The sequence below is a fragment of the Pleurodeles waltl genome, chromosome 3_1 (assembly GCF_031143425.1).
Source record: "Pleurodeles waltl isolate 20211129_DDA chromosome 3_1, aPleWal1.hap1.20221129, whole genome shotgun sequence".
Taxonomy (NCBI): Eukaryota; Metazoa; Chordata; class Amphibia; order Caudata; family Salamandridae; genus Pleurodeles; species Pleurodeles waltl.
This window is the reverse complement of record NC_090440.1, coordinates 546,048,411-546,065,197: the sequence shown is the minus strand read 5'-3', so window position 1 is coordinate 546,065,197 and position 16,787 is coordinate 546,048,411. Positions and strand designations below refer to the sequence as shown.

The window sequence follows — 16,787 nt, the reverse complement described above, 5'->3', positions numbered from 1 at the left end:
CTTCTGCTCCTGGCCTCTGGAACTGCTGCTGGTCTTCGTTTGAACAAGAAGTCTGCTTTTGGTGGGAAGGCTACCATTGCAACGTTGTTTCTCCGGATCCTGTGAGAAGTCTGCAACATCCAAGGCTGTGCATCCTCCAGGGTCACAATGACTCTGTTTGCACTAGGAAGCCCAAAGGAATCTTCCTCGGAATGAAGAAGTCACTTCCCTGCATCCGCAGGCACCTCAAGACAAAGTCGATCGGCTGGTGGGGTCTGCTGTCCATGGACATCAGAAGATCCTGCAACATAGGTGATGAGTCTCTGGCCTCCTCCGGGTCCTACTCGTCTTCTAACCAACTTGGGAGACTGTGGGCCCCTGCGACTGGACTGGAATCCATGTGCACCGCGACTGTTGCACTAGCTAAGATTTGTGGACTCTTCCTCCAGATCTTCAGGCACCAAGAAACTTCGGCTTCCAGCACTCTACAATGTGAAGACCAGACCCTGTCCTGTTGCTTCTCTAACATGGGACTGCTGTTGTGTTGTGCTGGTGAAGCCTCCTTGTAACTCTCTGTGTCAATTGCCTGTGGGCCACTCGTGGGGGCTCCATTGACTTCTGCTGGCCTTCCTGCATGCTGAGGGCCAACCTTGACTCCCCTTCCTGGGTAGAGTCTCCTGGACCTTGCTGGTCCCGCAAACTTCGCAAAAGCTTCTTCAACTCCTGTTTGCGTTTGCCAGTGCTTGTTGGTGATCAGGCTGATCACGTTGAGGAACAGCTCGTAGATGACTGCTGGTTCTTCTGCAGGTCCTGGACCCCACAGCAGGACTTCTTCTCCCACCGACTTGCAGGAACTTCACCTTCAGGAGGGTGGGAATTCCCACCTGCACCACCTGGGCACCTCCAAATGTGCTGGACTTGTCACCTTCCTTTGCGGGCCCTTCACGTCTGGAACCCGTCCCTGGGTTCCATCGGCCTGGTCCACGGTTCCTGACAGCAGCTGGACAATCGGAGGAATCCACTGACTTCTGGGTCCCTGGTATAGGTACTACTGACTTCTGGGTCCCTGGTATAGGTACTTCTGTCTTCTGGATATCCTGGGCCAGAGGCACTCCCTATCCATCCTTTTGTCTGCTAGTTTCCTCTGGGTCCACTGGGAAGGGTCCTGAATTCCACAAACTCCAACCATTACTCTCTCTGTTAGTCTTTGGAAACAGCTAGGTGAGAAACTACCTTACTCCTGGTTGCTGGGGTCCACTACTGTACTTACCTCCGGTATTACTAACTGCCCCCAGACCCAAGCTAACTACCACACTTACCTTGATTGGGGTCACTCTTTCATATTACACTTTTTAAGTATATGGTTCCCCCCCCACCCAATACGACTCTGTATTTTTATGCTATTTCTGATGGTTATTGTGTGTATATATTGTGTGTAGATATCTCCAAGGGAGATACAACACTGCTAGCTTAGTAGTAGTGTTGTAATAAAGTGTTGTAGGAAGCGGACCTGGTGTGTGATGGGCACCGGAGGTAAAGGCAGCTATATCATCTAGATAAGCTGCACCATAGGCTTCCAATCCTTGGAGACCTGTATTCACCAGCCTCTGAAATATGGCAGGTGCATTTTTCAGACCAAAGAGCATCACAGTAAAGTGATAATGCCCTCCAATGGTGGAGCATGCTGCCTTTGGTTTAGCATCAACTGATAATTTGATCTGCCAATAGCCTGCAGTCAAATCAAATGTGCTAAGGTACTTGACAGATGCCGGTATCTATTAGCTCATCTGCTCTAGGGATAGGATGGGCATCTGTCTTTGTCACAGTGTTGAGCCCTCTATAGGCAACAAAGAACCTCATTTACCTTTACCCATTTTGAAAGTGAGGTTTTGGGACAAGCACCACTGGGCTAGCCCAGGTGGTATCGGAGGTGGTATCAGAGTGCTCTATGACCCCTAGGTCCAGCATCATTAGCACTTCTGCTTTGATGCAGTCTCCAACATGGTCAGGTTGCCTATAGATTTGCTTTTTATGGGCAAACTCTCCCCTGTATCAATGGAGTGTTCACACCATGTTGTCTGACCAGGTGTTAGAGAGAAGAGTTCTGAGACCTGCCCTAGGAGGTACCTGAGGTCTTCTTTCTGAGATTCAAAAAGACAGTCTGCCAGGACTACTCCATCAACTGAGTCATCAGCTGCAGTGCTGGAGAAGAGGTCAGGGAGAGGGTCACTCTTCTTTCTCTCCCTCATCAGTGGCCATGAGCAGGGTCCTGTCAGCCCTGTTATAGTAGGGCTTTAGGTGGTTCACATGAAGCACCCTAAGTGGGCTTCTGGGAGTGCCTAGGTCTACCATGTTTATGTAACTTCACCCTTCTTTTGCACTATTTTGTGGGGACCACTCCACTTGTCTTGGAGAGCCCTTGGAGCCACAGGCTCCAGGTCCCACACCTTCTGCCCTGGCTGGTAAACAGTCAGAACAGCCTTCTGGTCATGCCACTGCTTCTGCAGTTCTTGACTGTCCGGAAGGTTTTTAGTTTTAGGGGAACTTTCCATGTACTCAGCCATCCTTGATCTGAGGCCAAGTACATGGTCCACTATGTCCTGCTTAGGGGGCTTGAGAGGTTGCTCCCAGCCCTCCCTTACGAGGAACCCTAACAGGGTGCCCAAACAGAAGTTCAAAGGAGAGGGACCGCAGTAGGACATCCCATCTCCTTCAGAGTTTTTCAGAGGGTCCCATGATCATGCCCTTGGGAGTTTTTGTTAAATCTCTCTACCAAACCATTGGTTTGGGGGTGGCAAGGGGTGGTGAACTTGAAAGTAACACAACATTCCTTCCACAATGCCTTTAGTTATGCAGAAATAAAGTTGGTACCTATGTTTGATACCACCTCTTTAGGGAAGCCCACTCTTGAGAAAATTCCCAGGAGGGCCTTTGCCACTACAGGAGCTGCAGTGGCCCTTAGAGGACCATCTTCTGGGTACCTGGTGGCACCACCACCAGAATACATCTGTACCCAAAGGCTATGGGCAGGTCTAGGGGGGCAACAAAATATCCACCACAACCATCTCAAAGGGAACCTCAACCACTAGCATTGGAATTAAGGGGGCATTTGGGGTGTCACGTGTCTTGCCTCTAACTACATTTCAGCCCAAGCTGAAGCCTCCAAGTTGTTTCCTAGTAGACACTCTACAGGTAGGTCTGTGGACCAAACTATTTTCTTTTCACCAATAACCCTCCCAGCTGAGATCAACAACTGTCATGGGGTGGCATACAGTGTTATTATGAGCATCAGTCACTTGGTACTGGTGACCAAGTAGGTCTTTCTCTGGGGACACCAGTTTTTCAGTCACCATGGTGAGACTGGCACCTGTGTCCCTGTAGGCCTCTGCCTGAACACCATTTATCAAGGGTTGCTGCCTGTACGTATCCATATTAAGAGCACAGGCAGCAAGATCAATGCCCCATCAGAGACTAAAACAGCCTCTGTTGTCTCTCTGCCTAAACCAACTACACTTCCTAAAGTGGGCCCAGCTACACCCTTGGACTGGTTATTGCTACCAGACCCACGACTACTGCTGGAATTACGAGTACTAGAAGTAGAAGTGGGGGTTGTAATAGTGAGGGGTTTGGTGCCTTTCTTAGGGCAGGAGCTGTCTTATGCCTATGGGCTTTTTTTATTTTTTATTTTTTTATTTTTTTACACATATAGCACAAAGGTTTTTTTTTTTTTTTTTAATCATGGCTGGAAGAAGAGGAGGTTTTAGACCCACACCAAGAAGAGTTTTAATCGGCCTAATGAAGACTCCTTGTTTTTATGTTTGTACCCAACCTTGTCCTGAGACTTACCTGCTTCCTTTTTCTTGTTGTCACCCCCGTATGAGTTTTCTGCGCACCCTAGTTCTAACCCATTTGTTCACCTTCTTTCCCAATTCTTGGGGAGAGGTCAGATCTGAGTCAACCAAGTATTGGTGCAATAAGTCAGACACATAGTTGTTCAAAATATGCTATCTCAAAATCAGATTATACAAGCCATCATAGTCACTGACTTTGCTGCCTTGTAACCAGTCTTCCAAAGCTTCAGCAGAACAGTCCAAAAAAAGTCTACCCAATCTTGGAAGGACTCTTTCCTGGTCTCCCTGAACTTGATTTTATATCGCTCAGTGGTGAGGCCAAATCCATCTAAGAGTACAAATTTGAGAACAGCAAAGTTGCCAGCATCTTCTTCCCTGACAGTGAGAAATCTATTTTCCCCTCGTCACAGAAGGAGAGCCACAGAATAGCAGCCCACTGTCTCTGGGGGCCCATTGTACCGTACAGGCCCTCTTTGGAACAGTGAAGCACTTGGTAATGTCATCCCCTACCTTGTGGGGTGGGGTGGGGTGGGAACCTTGTTTAAGTTTCTGGAGTCCAAAGAGTCCACCCTGACCCTAGGCTCCCTGAAACCAAAGCTGCTGGCACCATGGGGTGCTAATCAATCAATCTATCCCTCTCCCTCTCCCTCCCTCTCTCTCTCCACTACTAAGGCCTCCCTGACTAGGGCTAGCTGTTGCTGCTGCAGCCTCAGCTTGGCCTCCTCCAGTCTCACCTGCCTGAGTTCCCCTATCTAGGGAATATTCTCCTGGAGATGAACAGTGTCCCCCCCCAGGGATTGAGGTGACATGAGTGAGCAGAGGAGGATCTATCCCTATTTTTAGTGACCCTCTCAACTAGTCCTCTGGGCACAAAGGGAGCCCTACTGGTATGGCTTCCCTTTCCACTACCTGAAGTGCTCCTAGCTAGGCTAGAGGGTTTACTAGGGACTCTGTGATCCACTGAGGGACCCTGCTGACCCTCCTCCGTGTCTAGATCCTGTCTTTCTAACACTGGGGGGCTAGAGTCTGCATCTTCCTCCCCCTCCTTCTGGCTACCAGCATGGTCCTGGTCATCCTGGAGGAGCAGGCCGAGAAGCAGACTTGTTAGGGTTCATCCCTGTCTTCATGTTCCTTTCTGAGCACATCTCCCTCAACTCTTGGAAAGTGAGGCCCACATATTGAGGTCATGGCCTGAGATGTGTTCTGCTCTGAAGACATGGTTTGTTGTTAGGGCGGTGTAGGTGTGCCTAACTACCCTAACCTCTAATCTCTCAGAAGAAGTTTAGAGCAAGGGCTATGTCTAGACCCCTAGCATTACCTACATTTAAGAGACTAGTTCCCGGACACTCAGTACACTGTGTACCCCTAGTCAATAAGTGGTCTTTCCTGTGGAAACTACCAAGTGACAGAGTGGTAAGGCAATTGCAAGTGCTTATCCCACTGCTGCACCACTAATGTAGGGAGCTGGCCTGGTGTGTGGCGGGTACCGGAGGTACTTAACACCTTATACTAGGTCCAGATATCCCCTATTAGTGTAGTGTAGGCAGTGTCTGGAAGCCAGGCCCTCTAGAGGTAGCTGTGGATGAGCAGCATAGGCTTATCTAGGAGACATGCAAAGCCCGTGCAATACCACTGTAGCCACACAGCATTTACACACATGAAAGAAAACACTCAGTGTTGCAAAAATAAAGGTACTTTATTTTAGTGACGCAATACCAAAAAGTACTAGAGAGGCACCCCTCTAATACAAGGTAACACAATAGATATGTACACTAGTAGTCAGTAATAGGCATAGAAAGTGATAGAAAACAGTGCAAATGCAGATACACAATAGTGACCCTAGGGGGAGCCCAAACCATATACTAAAAAAATGGAATGCGAACAAAAGACCCCCACCTAGGTAAGTGGAATGTGTAGACGGGAGCTGGGGGTACTAGGAAACCCCAAAGTTAAGTACCACAGTGTCCCCTAGCGACCAGGAGGAAAGGAGAAAATTACTAGATTTTCCCCAAACCACCCAAAAGGAAGAAAATGAAGAAAATGCAACACCCAGACAAGACTGCAAGAAACCAGCAGTGGATTCCTGAAGAGGAAGACCTGTGGGAGAAGGGGACCAAGTCCAGAAGTCACAGAAGAGTTCCAGGAGGAGCAGGAGGGAATGGAGCTCTGGAGCAGGTAAAGAGTTCCTGGAGGATGCAGTCGACGTCCCACGCCGAGTGGATGAGTGCAGTCGGTCTGTGGTGTGAAAAAGCCACCAACAAGCCTTGGCAAAAGCAGAAGCCGCGGTGAAGCGAAAGTGGAGCTGCCAGGGACCAGCAAGATCCAGGAGGGCTCAACCCACAGGGGGAGTCCAATGGGGACCCTCAGCAAAGCACAGGGTCCAAAGAAGAAGAGGCAGCCCCCACAGGAGACCCACTGGATGAGGAACCAGGAGTCACAGAGGAGCCCAGGCAGCACTAATGGAGAAGGGTCCCACCCAGCAGGAGGAGCAGGCAGAGGGATCTGCGTCGCAGGAAGGAGTACTTGGGGCTGGGGCTACACGGGGCCTGAAGATCCCTTGGAGGAGATGCAAACAAGCCTGGGTAGCTGCAAGAGATGCGGTGCAAGGGGATACTGTCATGCGCGGAAAGGCAAGGGCTTACCTCCACCAAAGTTGCACAGCTGGCAGAGAGGACCAAGAGGACTACTCTGGACCACCACCCGTGATGCACGATCCACGCAGCTCAAGATGAGAGGTGCACCACACAGCCTGTCGATGTTGCTTGCTAATGCAGGGGAGTGACTTCACTCCATGGGAGATTCCTTCTTCCTTCTTCTGCAGACTGAAGACTTGCCTCCCTCAGAGGAAGCACAGCCCGGGAAATGTTACAGAAGCTAGAAGGAGCTGTGGAAACAATGTTGCAAGCTGAGTCTTTGTTGTGGATGCAGATTGTCTGTTCCTGGAGGTTCCAGTCACAGTTCGAGTGGCTAGTAGAGGTTGCAGAGGAGTCCTGATGGAATCTTGCAAACCGAATCGGAGGACCCACCCAAGGGAGAGAGGCCCTAAATAGCCCTGAAAGGGGGATTGGTCACCTAGCCAGATGCCCACCTATCAGGAGGGGGCTCTGACATCACCTGCCTGACCTGTCCACTCAGATTCTCCCAGAGGTCCCTGCCAACCTTGGATTCAAAATGACAGAACCCAGGGACATGCTGGAGGTGCTCTGTGCACCACCCCTGGGATGGTGATGGACAGGGGAGTGGGAACTCCCCTCTCCATTGTCAAGTTTCGTGCCAGACTAGGGACTGTGGGTCCCTGAACCGGTGTAGACGGATTTATGCACGGAGGGCACCAAATGTGCCCTTCAAAGCATACTGCAGCTTGGGGTGGCTACTCCTCCCAAGCCATGTAACACATATTTCCAAGGGGAGAGGGTGTTACCCCCCCGTCTCCCAAAGGAAATCCTTTGTTCTGCCTTCCTGAGCTTGAGCTGTTCAAGCAGCAGGAGGGCAGAAACCTGTCTGAGGGTTGGCAGCAGCTTGGGCTGCCCGGAAAACCCCAGAAGACTGGTAGAAGCAATGCTGGGGGTCCTCTAAGGAGCCCCCAGAGTGCATGGAATCATACTTCCAATACTGGCAACAGTATTGGGGTACAATTCCGACATGTTTGATACCAAACATGCCTAGGTTCGGAGTTACCATTATGCAGCTGGACATAGGTAGCGACCTATGTCCAGTACACGCATAAAATGGCAACCCCACACTCACGAAGTCCAGGAAAATGGAACTGGAGTTCGTGGGGACACCTCTGCTAGTGCAGGGGTGCCCTCACGCACAAGTACTTGCACCCTACCCTCTGGGCTAAAAGGGCCTGCCATAGGGGTGACTTACAGTGACCTGACGCAGTAACATGTAGTGAAAGGGTGCAGGGTGCAATGGCAGGCCTACAGATACACTTTGCATAGGCTCCCCATGGGTGGCATAATACATGCTGCAGCTCATGGGCATCCCCTGGCACCCCAAAGCCCTGGGTACCATATACTAAGGACTTGCATGGGGGAACCAGTATGCCAAATGTGGGGTGAAAGTAACCAAGTTGCCAAGTTAGAAGGGAGACAGCATAATCACTGGGGTCCTGGTTAGGTAACATTTTCTTGCCTACGCTATCCAGCCTCTTGGATTCCCTGTCCGGGGGAGAGCCAGGGAACATGCCAATGGAAGTTGAGGATTTGACTACCAAACTCTCAGGGGTGGGGTGTTGGGTGAGGAAGCTAGGATCACCCGGGGCAGGGCGATAGCGGCAGGCAATTGTCCTGTTCACAAGAGCCCATATACTGGGCTTGGACCAAGTTCCCAGCAGGACATCTGTCAGTGCTTCATTAAAGGACAATAGGAGTTCATATGAGAAAGACCCAGGCTGAACCACTTCCGTCAAGAGGTTAGTCTTGATCTCCACAGAGGGAAGCTCGAGGTCAAGGGCCTCCGCTGCCTTCTTCAGCACCATTGCATAACGGTAGGTGGAGAGAGCAAGCCAGCATCTGGCGAGGTGTCCAGTCCACTGGCATCTCCTAGTTCCTCACACCAGTCCAAAGAAGCTGGGGTCTCTAAATGGTCCAGTGCCCCCTCCCACTCTTCACTCATGCCTGGCTGCTCCAGAAAACTCTCAAGCAACGACCTCGTACCAATGGGCCCTGCTGGAGTCGATCAATGGCATTCTGACTCTGAATCGTCTGGAATGAGAATGGGGCTAGTGCCACCGATGGGCGGCTTTGCAATCAGCACCGGAGAAAGTCACACTGGCACGAACGGCGCCAATCTGGATCCAAAAGAACCCATCGGAGCCGAGGCCGGAGCTGCCAGCGCAGAACCGGACGGGCCTCCTCCGACCCCGCAGGCACTCCAGAGGAGTTGGCCCACTCGAATATGCAGCTCATGGCCTCGTAGAAGTCTTTTAGTTGAGCGGGGTCCGAATCTCGTCACGTTGGCAGGTGGACGAGGTGAAGTTGAAGTCCATTTAGAGTTCTTCTTGTGCCTCTTCCCAGAGTGTTCCAAGGACCTTGAGGAAGAAGATTTGGGGCTCCTAAAGCGGTCCAGCAAACTTCTTCTCGACCGTGACCTCCTAGGAGTCGCACTAGCTGGCGTCGTCCATCAGGCCACAAGCAGCTATTACGGCTACTGTAGGTACATAGCAAATAGACATGTGCAATTCAAAATCGGAGAGCCATGCAAAGTACTTCACTTCTGCCCAATTAATTCCACCCCATAATAAAATGTTTTATTGATCAATACAATCAATATAGATGAGACATGTAGGAAAAATAGTTATTTAAGCCACAATGCTTATATGGTAAGTCAGGACTAATCATAAGCAAGGCAATGCTAAAAGCGTTTAAGTTCTAATCAGCTCATTCCACAAGATGACAGAATTATTGTTTGATTACATCAGTACATCAGAGCACACATGATGATACTGCCCAAGAAATTTTAACCGGTTTAAAGCCTGAATTATATGTTGCCAGATGGGCTACTACATCACATCGGTGATGGATATCCTGTCCGACAAAATATATATCCCATTATTTCCTGTGAAATTTCGGCAGATGGGATATTCGTCACCGATGTGACGGAGTAACCCAGCCACCAAAACCTACATTAAGCCCTTAGTTTCCACATTTACCCAGTCCACAGATACATAGGGAACCAGTAGTATCATGAGAGATTATAATCTCTGCACTAGCATGTTAGAAAACAATCCAACCTTTCACTATCATGACTAACATACTGGGATGTACTACTTGAAGACCAAACAGCACAAAAACAACGTAAATAAATAAACGTAAATTTAAGAGAATAATTCTGACAAAGGCTATGTTGGAACTCTCTTGAATTCCACCATGTAACCCACACACTAGGCTTCACTCATACCTGTAGGCATCAACTCGCTCTGAGCCTCCCCAGTTGTTTTGTCATCTGGCTCATTCTCGCTCAGTGCACTGAATCGGCCTTTCCACTCGTTCTTTGGCAGCATTTCCACTGCCACCACGTCCCCATGGATAGCCCTGTTACGGGCTTTGTTGCCGTGGATGAGGATGTCACTTTGGAGATCTTAAATAAAAATATGCATTCATTAGGAAATTAGTAGTGTTGAGAGGGAGAGTAAGTGCCAAACATATTTGCTTTGATAATAACAAACATTTAAATATGTTTTCGGCTAAATTTGCAGTTGTACTTTAGTTAAGAATCCAAAAAGCAGCATTACAGTGTTCCTAAAGTGTTCAACTGCATCAAAATCTAGGGTACAACAAATGCTTCATTTGAATGCAATATCACCTGGTGTACATTTATCTCAATCACCCACCTTCTTCATTATAGACTAAAAAAGGAGGTATACTTTAAAGCATTCAGCATTCATACGGGTAGAATGGACTAGGCACATTACTCTAACCACATAAACTAAAGAATTATGCAACATGTAGGAAAGTACCTACTTTTGACATGGTTACCTCCAATTTATGCCTTGTACCTGATGTGATTTTGACTGAAAGGTCCCCAGTGCCAGAACGCTTTACCAAATCCGTGCAATTGTTTCACCAATTGGCAAATCCTTTAGCATCCTTTGTACGTCCCTAGTAAACGGTACCCCTGGTATTTAGTGCCTGAGGTACTAAAGACAGTCTGTGAGGACTGCAGCACAACTTGTGCCACCTTAAGGGACCCTTCACCAAGCACATGCCAGGCTGCCATTGCAGGCTGTGTGTCTTGGAGGAGACAAAAAAAAAAACATGACATGTCACACTGCCTGTGTGGCATGTCCCCTGACACTGCATGCAATATATGTAAGTCACCTCTACAGCACGCCTTTCCCTTCTAAGGCAGGGTGCAGTATATTACATGTGAGGGCATATCTGCTCCTGCAGAAATGCCCGTGCTATAGTAGGTAGGCAGTGAAGACATTTTAGGTACATGTGCTGTACACTGGTCAATAGAGTTCCCCAGCTACCCGATGGCTTCACTGAAGATAGGGATGTTTGGTATCAAAACATCTTGTATTGATAAACCCACACTGATTCCAGTGATGGAATTATCAATACATGCACCCAGAGGGCACCTTAGAGGTGCCCCCTGAAAACCTAACAGCCTCTGGTGTGCTTGGTGACTAGTATGAGCCAGTCTGCCACCACCAGACAAGAGTCTGGTCCTCTAAGGTGAGAGCCTTTTCTCTCGGGATATCACATTTCAGAATCTGCCATCTTGGTATTGGCAGATTTAGGAATTATGGGACAGGGTTATGCCCGCTTCCCACAGGAAGTGATCACATAGGGGATGTAGTGACCCCAGTGTAATTACCTACTACCCTACGCTCCCTGAAACGCCCCTAACTTCAATATTTAAGGGAGCCCCTGGCACCAGAGAAGCAGATCTTGATGACCTAAGAAGACCAAGGACACTAAAGAGCCGCAAAAGTAGAAGAGGAGAAAAGTAGCAGCTGACCTGGTACCAACCCCGCCGGCCTGTCTGCAATCCTTGCTGAATCCTACACTAAAGTCGACTCTGACTCATTGTATTGAAAATAAGTATGTTTGACCACTGACTATTGGCTTTACCGTGGCGTTAGACATTGCAGTTGAGACATTGCAATTGAGCTGTGTTTGTCCACATGGTAAACTAAACTTGTTTTTTCATATTTTCTCTCACGAACACAAACAGTTCATGATAAGAAAGTACATAGTTTTTGTTTTCTTCAGTGCAGGGAACAGTTCGGCCTTGGGAGAAGACCCGTAAAAGGCTGGCCAGTTTTCAGCGATTTTCTTCCATCACTGACCTACAGTAGCCAGCATGTTTGAATATTTCCATCTGTTAGGTGGGTGGGGGGAGGGGGGGTGGGGGGGGCTATAAAAGAGGTGGCCCTGCTCAGTAGCGAGAGAATTTCCAAGACCTCGGACAGGATTGGACGTCAAATGCCCGACACTTGTCCCGTGAGGGTGAATAGCTTTCTCGCAGTTGAATGGGGTCATCTTCTTGCTGGCATGAGAAAGATTAAGTGCTTGGCAGGCCCTACGGTAATTAATTTTTACTTTATCCTTTGCTTTGCAATTATGCTATAATATAATCACATTTATTTTGATATATTTTCCTTTCATTGCTGGGACTATTTTTAAAAGTTTGCCTTCGAAATACTAATCTCTTTTTAGGAACCTCGTGGTGAAGTAATATTAAATGTCTTCTTTGAACTAAGAATTGCATTCCAGAGATTTTTGTCAGCTCGGTCATTAGTGAAAGCAAAACACTCGTCCAACAGCTGTGACTCCAGAAACCCAGGAGGGCTGCCTGAGTAAATAAAAACTCAAGATCTCCAGTTAGCAGCGGACCTGTTCTCTTACAAACTCCAAAGAAAGGACTCTGAAGCCTCTGGAACCGCCAAAACCAGACACCTGAAGTCACCACTGCACCTGTTGCCTCCGGCCCGAGTTCAAGTGGACCACTGATGCCAACCGGTTCCACAAGCCTTCAGGACTCCCCGACAACAGCCGCAGCCTCTACGTGCAGCCCCCTTTCTACCATGACCACTCTGGTAAAGAAAACCCAACACCTGAAGACACCTCTGCATCCATCGCCCTGGGCCGGGCCGGGACCAAAGTTGCCAGAGCATCGTGAGGCTTGAGCCCCGCTGTTGGTTCAGCCCCACTGGCTTCCTAGCCAGAGCCTGCAGCCTCTTTTCACAGTGACCAATCTCCATTGAAACGCACTGGGCACCCAATGCTGTTTTTCACCCTTCACCCAGTCCCCCCTGTGCCGCTGGTGGTGTACTGCTGGTGCTGCCTTGGACCTTGCCCACCACTCACCTTGACTCCTTGAGATTGGTCTTGTAAATCACTGTACTCTCCCTGCTTGGAGAACTTGTTCTTCCTCCCACGGGATAACATTGCAGAACTCAGAAATTGCACACCCACTTTTTAAATGTAAAAAGAATATAAATTACAAAATGTACTTACCTGAACGATTTGTCTCTGATGCCTATGTATATATAAAGATATGTGCTATTTTTATAAATTGGTGAGGATCTCCTTTGTGAGTTGTTTCCCTCAATTACTGACCATTGTGTGTATTTGTGGATGTCTTGCACTCCTACTTGGAGATAGGATGCTCGAGCACACTACCTCCAAATAGAGCACTTTGGGATTGCATAGCAAGCCCTGGACTCTTTTCACAGTATGTCTAGTTTTTGACATAACACATAAAGAGCCAGCTTCCTACACAACATGTTTGGCAAGCCAACCAAGTCGCAGATCATGAAAATCTGAGCTTACATGGCTCATCAATCCTGTTTGAACCTACTAATGTTCAATAACTTTATAGACTTTCCACTCTGCTATTCTGAAACATCATTAATCGTATGAACCTAGACAAGGTTGTGTAGAAATAAACTGGATCAAAGCCATTATGTTAGCAAAAAGATGTCCTGTAACATACATCAAGGAACTCTTCCTTAACAACTCTTCTCAACATCAAAAACCTTGAGTGAGCTGACAGTGCCTATTCATTTGAAGAATGCAAAATGCCTCTTCTTAAAAAAGAAACTCTTACCATCCCAGGACAATCCGTGTGAGGGGAAAAATCAGGCAACATCAGGTGGATTAAGCACAGCAAACGTTTCCTCATTATGGCATAGATCAGAAGATACCCTTGAAAACATGAGCAAAACTCCACATCTTACTGAATAAAAGCTTCCACACAGCACATGGGAGTCCACTGCAGCTGGAAAGCACGATTCAAGAGCCAATGATAGGCTACAACACTGTTTAACATAAAAGTGCATATAATAATCCAAGCAACCGAATAGCCCTGCAATTCTAGATAAATGCTGATACTCTGATACTTCTTTCCCTCACCATCAGTAAGGTGCACCTTCTGACTGGGCAGGGACAGAGCATAGCAACACAGACCCTTGAACGTTAATGTCCAGCATTCCAGTCCGGACAGGACGGGCACCTAAAGATCACAGGTGTGCTCACATCTGCATTTGCCCTCTATCAACATCATGTTAGACGATGAATATAAGGCTATTTCACAGGAGTGCAAAGCATAGCAGCACAGCAAAGAACAGCAGTTAATGATAGAGCCAGTAACAGTCATTTCACATGTATTTGATTTTTGCCTGTGCATGCCGTCATCCGTACCCCTCTGCTTGATACCCCACAACATCCTGCACCTTTCTCCCTTGGCACAACCATCAGCATGTCTAAGTGTTAATCATTCTACACAGAAGTCCACTTTTGTCACCTACAGTCACTACAGGAAATTGCATTTTCTCTTCTAAAATCACTAAGCAGAATCTGCTCCCAGGTAGGGCCCAAATCTGCCCTTCCCTCGTGCTGTACAATACACGTAGTAAAGGCGTGTTAAACAGCAGACTGTCAAAGCACATCATAAAAATTAGCTGACCTATTCTAGTATGCCTGACAGAAAATGGTTAAGATAGAGTATCAGTACCTAGGTTGGGTAGAAGGAAATGCATGAAAGGTGTTTTACAAGTGAGATATGGCCACAGAGATAGTTATACATGTTTTCATACTTATATAATTGTTGAAACATACCATGAAGCTTCTGGCTGAGGTTGTGGGATGTACACTGTTGTGTAGCTATTTTAGCCATGTTTTAGACACATTGTTTTAGCTAACTAGGCCTGCAGCTGTGCCTTTTAATACAGTTACATTTTATTCAGCGTTGCTTTATTTTTCTAGCAATAGCTACTTTAGCGGTGCTATTTTATTTTCTCTATCTCGTTGTTCTTTCACCTAGGAAAGCATTACGTTCTTAGAAAGGCATTTATTTCACCTTGTGCTTTCTTCAAGGCTACAGTCAGATAGGAGGTGTGCTGTGTCTCCAGCATTCACAGAAACACACATTCAAAAGTGGGGCACATTTCTTAGAATGTCAGCTCTTTTATTATAAAAAAAACCTTTGTCCCAGACACGTTAGAGGGAGAGGGAGATTCCAGCCAGATGAGCACAACTGTGCTGATTGCTGCAAGCTTCACTACAGCTACCTGCTTAGATGACGGAGCCCTGATCCAGATGGGGACGGTGACTTTTCTTTAGGTATGAGGGATAATGTTCTCCCAGGGGGAAACCCAAGGGAGATTAGGCTTAGTATGCTGTGCTCATACCGTAGGTGAGGGGCTATAGATCCACCAACCCCTGTTTAGACAGGATGATAGGTCTGTTTCTGTGTTTTACATTTTTAGTCACACTGCTCCTATTGTTTTTTTATCATCCTCGTTATTGCTATGCATATGCTTTTATATACGATGCAGATATTTTAATAAATGCTTATTTAAATATATTCTGCCTTTGTTGTCTTTTCCTGAGTGAGATCTTGGTAACTGAGAGACCGTGATGCGATCTGATGTACCACGATTCCCTGGGGAGTCTATCTCACCATGAGCTTGGTTGCCACAGTCATCTGCTTCAGAGATGGGGCTCTGCTAGTTAGCTAGACACCCCGGATTGGGGAAAACAGGTGTCACCTGGTGTGGAATTGTACTCAGTACCCTCAATCCAGGCGATCTTACTGCCCAAATCCAGTAGCCTCATTACCCTAATGAGAATCTACGCAACAAGACCGCAAGGGAGAAGTGTATAAGATAGTGAGGGACACAAGTGCTCGAATGTCAGAATATTAGAATGTTTTCGATTTTGGGGAGTTCATCATAATTACTGCAACAGCCATCCAGGGACGGTTGACTGTGAAACAGCTGAACAACTGTTTGCAGGTGGGGAGTGTATGTGGGGAAAAGAAAAAAGTATTTGGGTGTTGCCAGCCACAAGATGATAGGAAAAGACAAAGAAAATTATGATTTGGATCAAGGAAGAGGAAGGACCTTCAATGGCCAAAATCTTAGAAAGTAAATAAAAGGCAAAATGTTGAGTTGAAGGGAACAAATGAGTGGCAGGTGTGCAAGAAGGAGAAAGAAAAGTATTGATTCAGAGCACCCAACTTCTTTTATAGCTTCTGGGTTAAGAACACAGAAGTAGTATGTAGTAGCCAACATTACACTTGCATGATCTACCATTGGTGTGATCATCACGTTATCTACTTGAACTCCAACATAAGGTTCTGTAGAATGCTAAACTTGATAATAACAAACCTTTGGTAAAAAAAAGTCCTATGTTTCATTCACACAGAACACCTTGTCGCAGCACTTCTCTTCTTTAAGCCCACAACGACTAATTAACATCCTCCTCCTGTATTAAAGCATATGCTGCCTCTTGGGAAATAGGTCACTGTGGTGTTCTCCAATCTACCTACAAGTGGAAAGCAGCCAAAACAGTTTACATTTCAACAGTTCCGAGACATAGCACATTGTTTTTGGGACATGCAAAAGAAAATTATGAGAGGACTACTCCCTCGAGCTTGAGGATCAACTCATTTCAGCAGCAGAATGGGTATAAAAGTGCAGCAGATAGCTAATGATCTCTTTGATCTGAGTAAATCAGGATATATCTTTCCACTACTGTACAGCTTCCAAAGAACTCAGGTGGTCGGAGCTGTTGAGAGCTTGGGTAAACTGTATTGCATGGACACATGGTCTTCCTGATTTCTTGTCGAATTCACTGCCTCCAGAAGGCACCATAATGCTATGGTCTAAATTGTCCTGTGTTTTAATAAAAGGAGATAACATCACAGCTGCTAAGACAGCTCTACAGTGTCTGATGGTGAAAGAGGGTATCCAGCTTAGGACAAGCTCCCTGGTTTCAAATACTTTCACAATTTAGCTCAATCATATCGCTGAGGATCTTCACAAAGGCACAAAAGGTTTCATCTGATTTACACATTTCTTAAGGATGATTCTTATTAAGAGCAACACAAAACAAATGGTAATTTGCATGTAGCAAATGTTTTCAGTTAATCTATTTCCACACAGATCTGATAAATGTCAATAAACAAGGCGTGATGAAAGAGCACTACCTCTGCCTC

The 16,787-nt window shown here is 47.1% G+C and overlaps 1 protein-coding gene across 2 annotated transcripts in view; it reads right to left on the bottom strand.

Moving 5' to 3' along the window:
* Positions 1-16,787, bottom strand: part of DIS3L (DIS3 like exosome 3'-5' exoribonuclease) — a 342,741-nt gene that overhangs the window by 230,200 nt on the left and 95,754 nt on the right. For both annotated transcript variants that reach the window (XR_011201373.1, XM_069222896.1), the window contains exon 7: positions 9,735-9,914. Coding sequence is in view for 1 of the 2 variants with exons in the window: in XM_069222896.1 (XP_069078997.1) it covers positions 9,735-9,914 (180 nt within the window). In the remaining variant the exon portion in view is untranslated. The remainder of the gene's footprint in view (positions 1-9,734; positions 9,915-16,787) is intronic.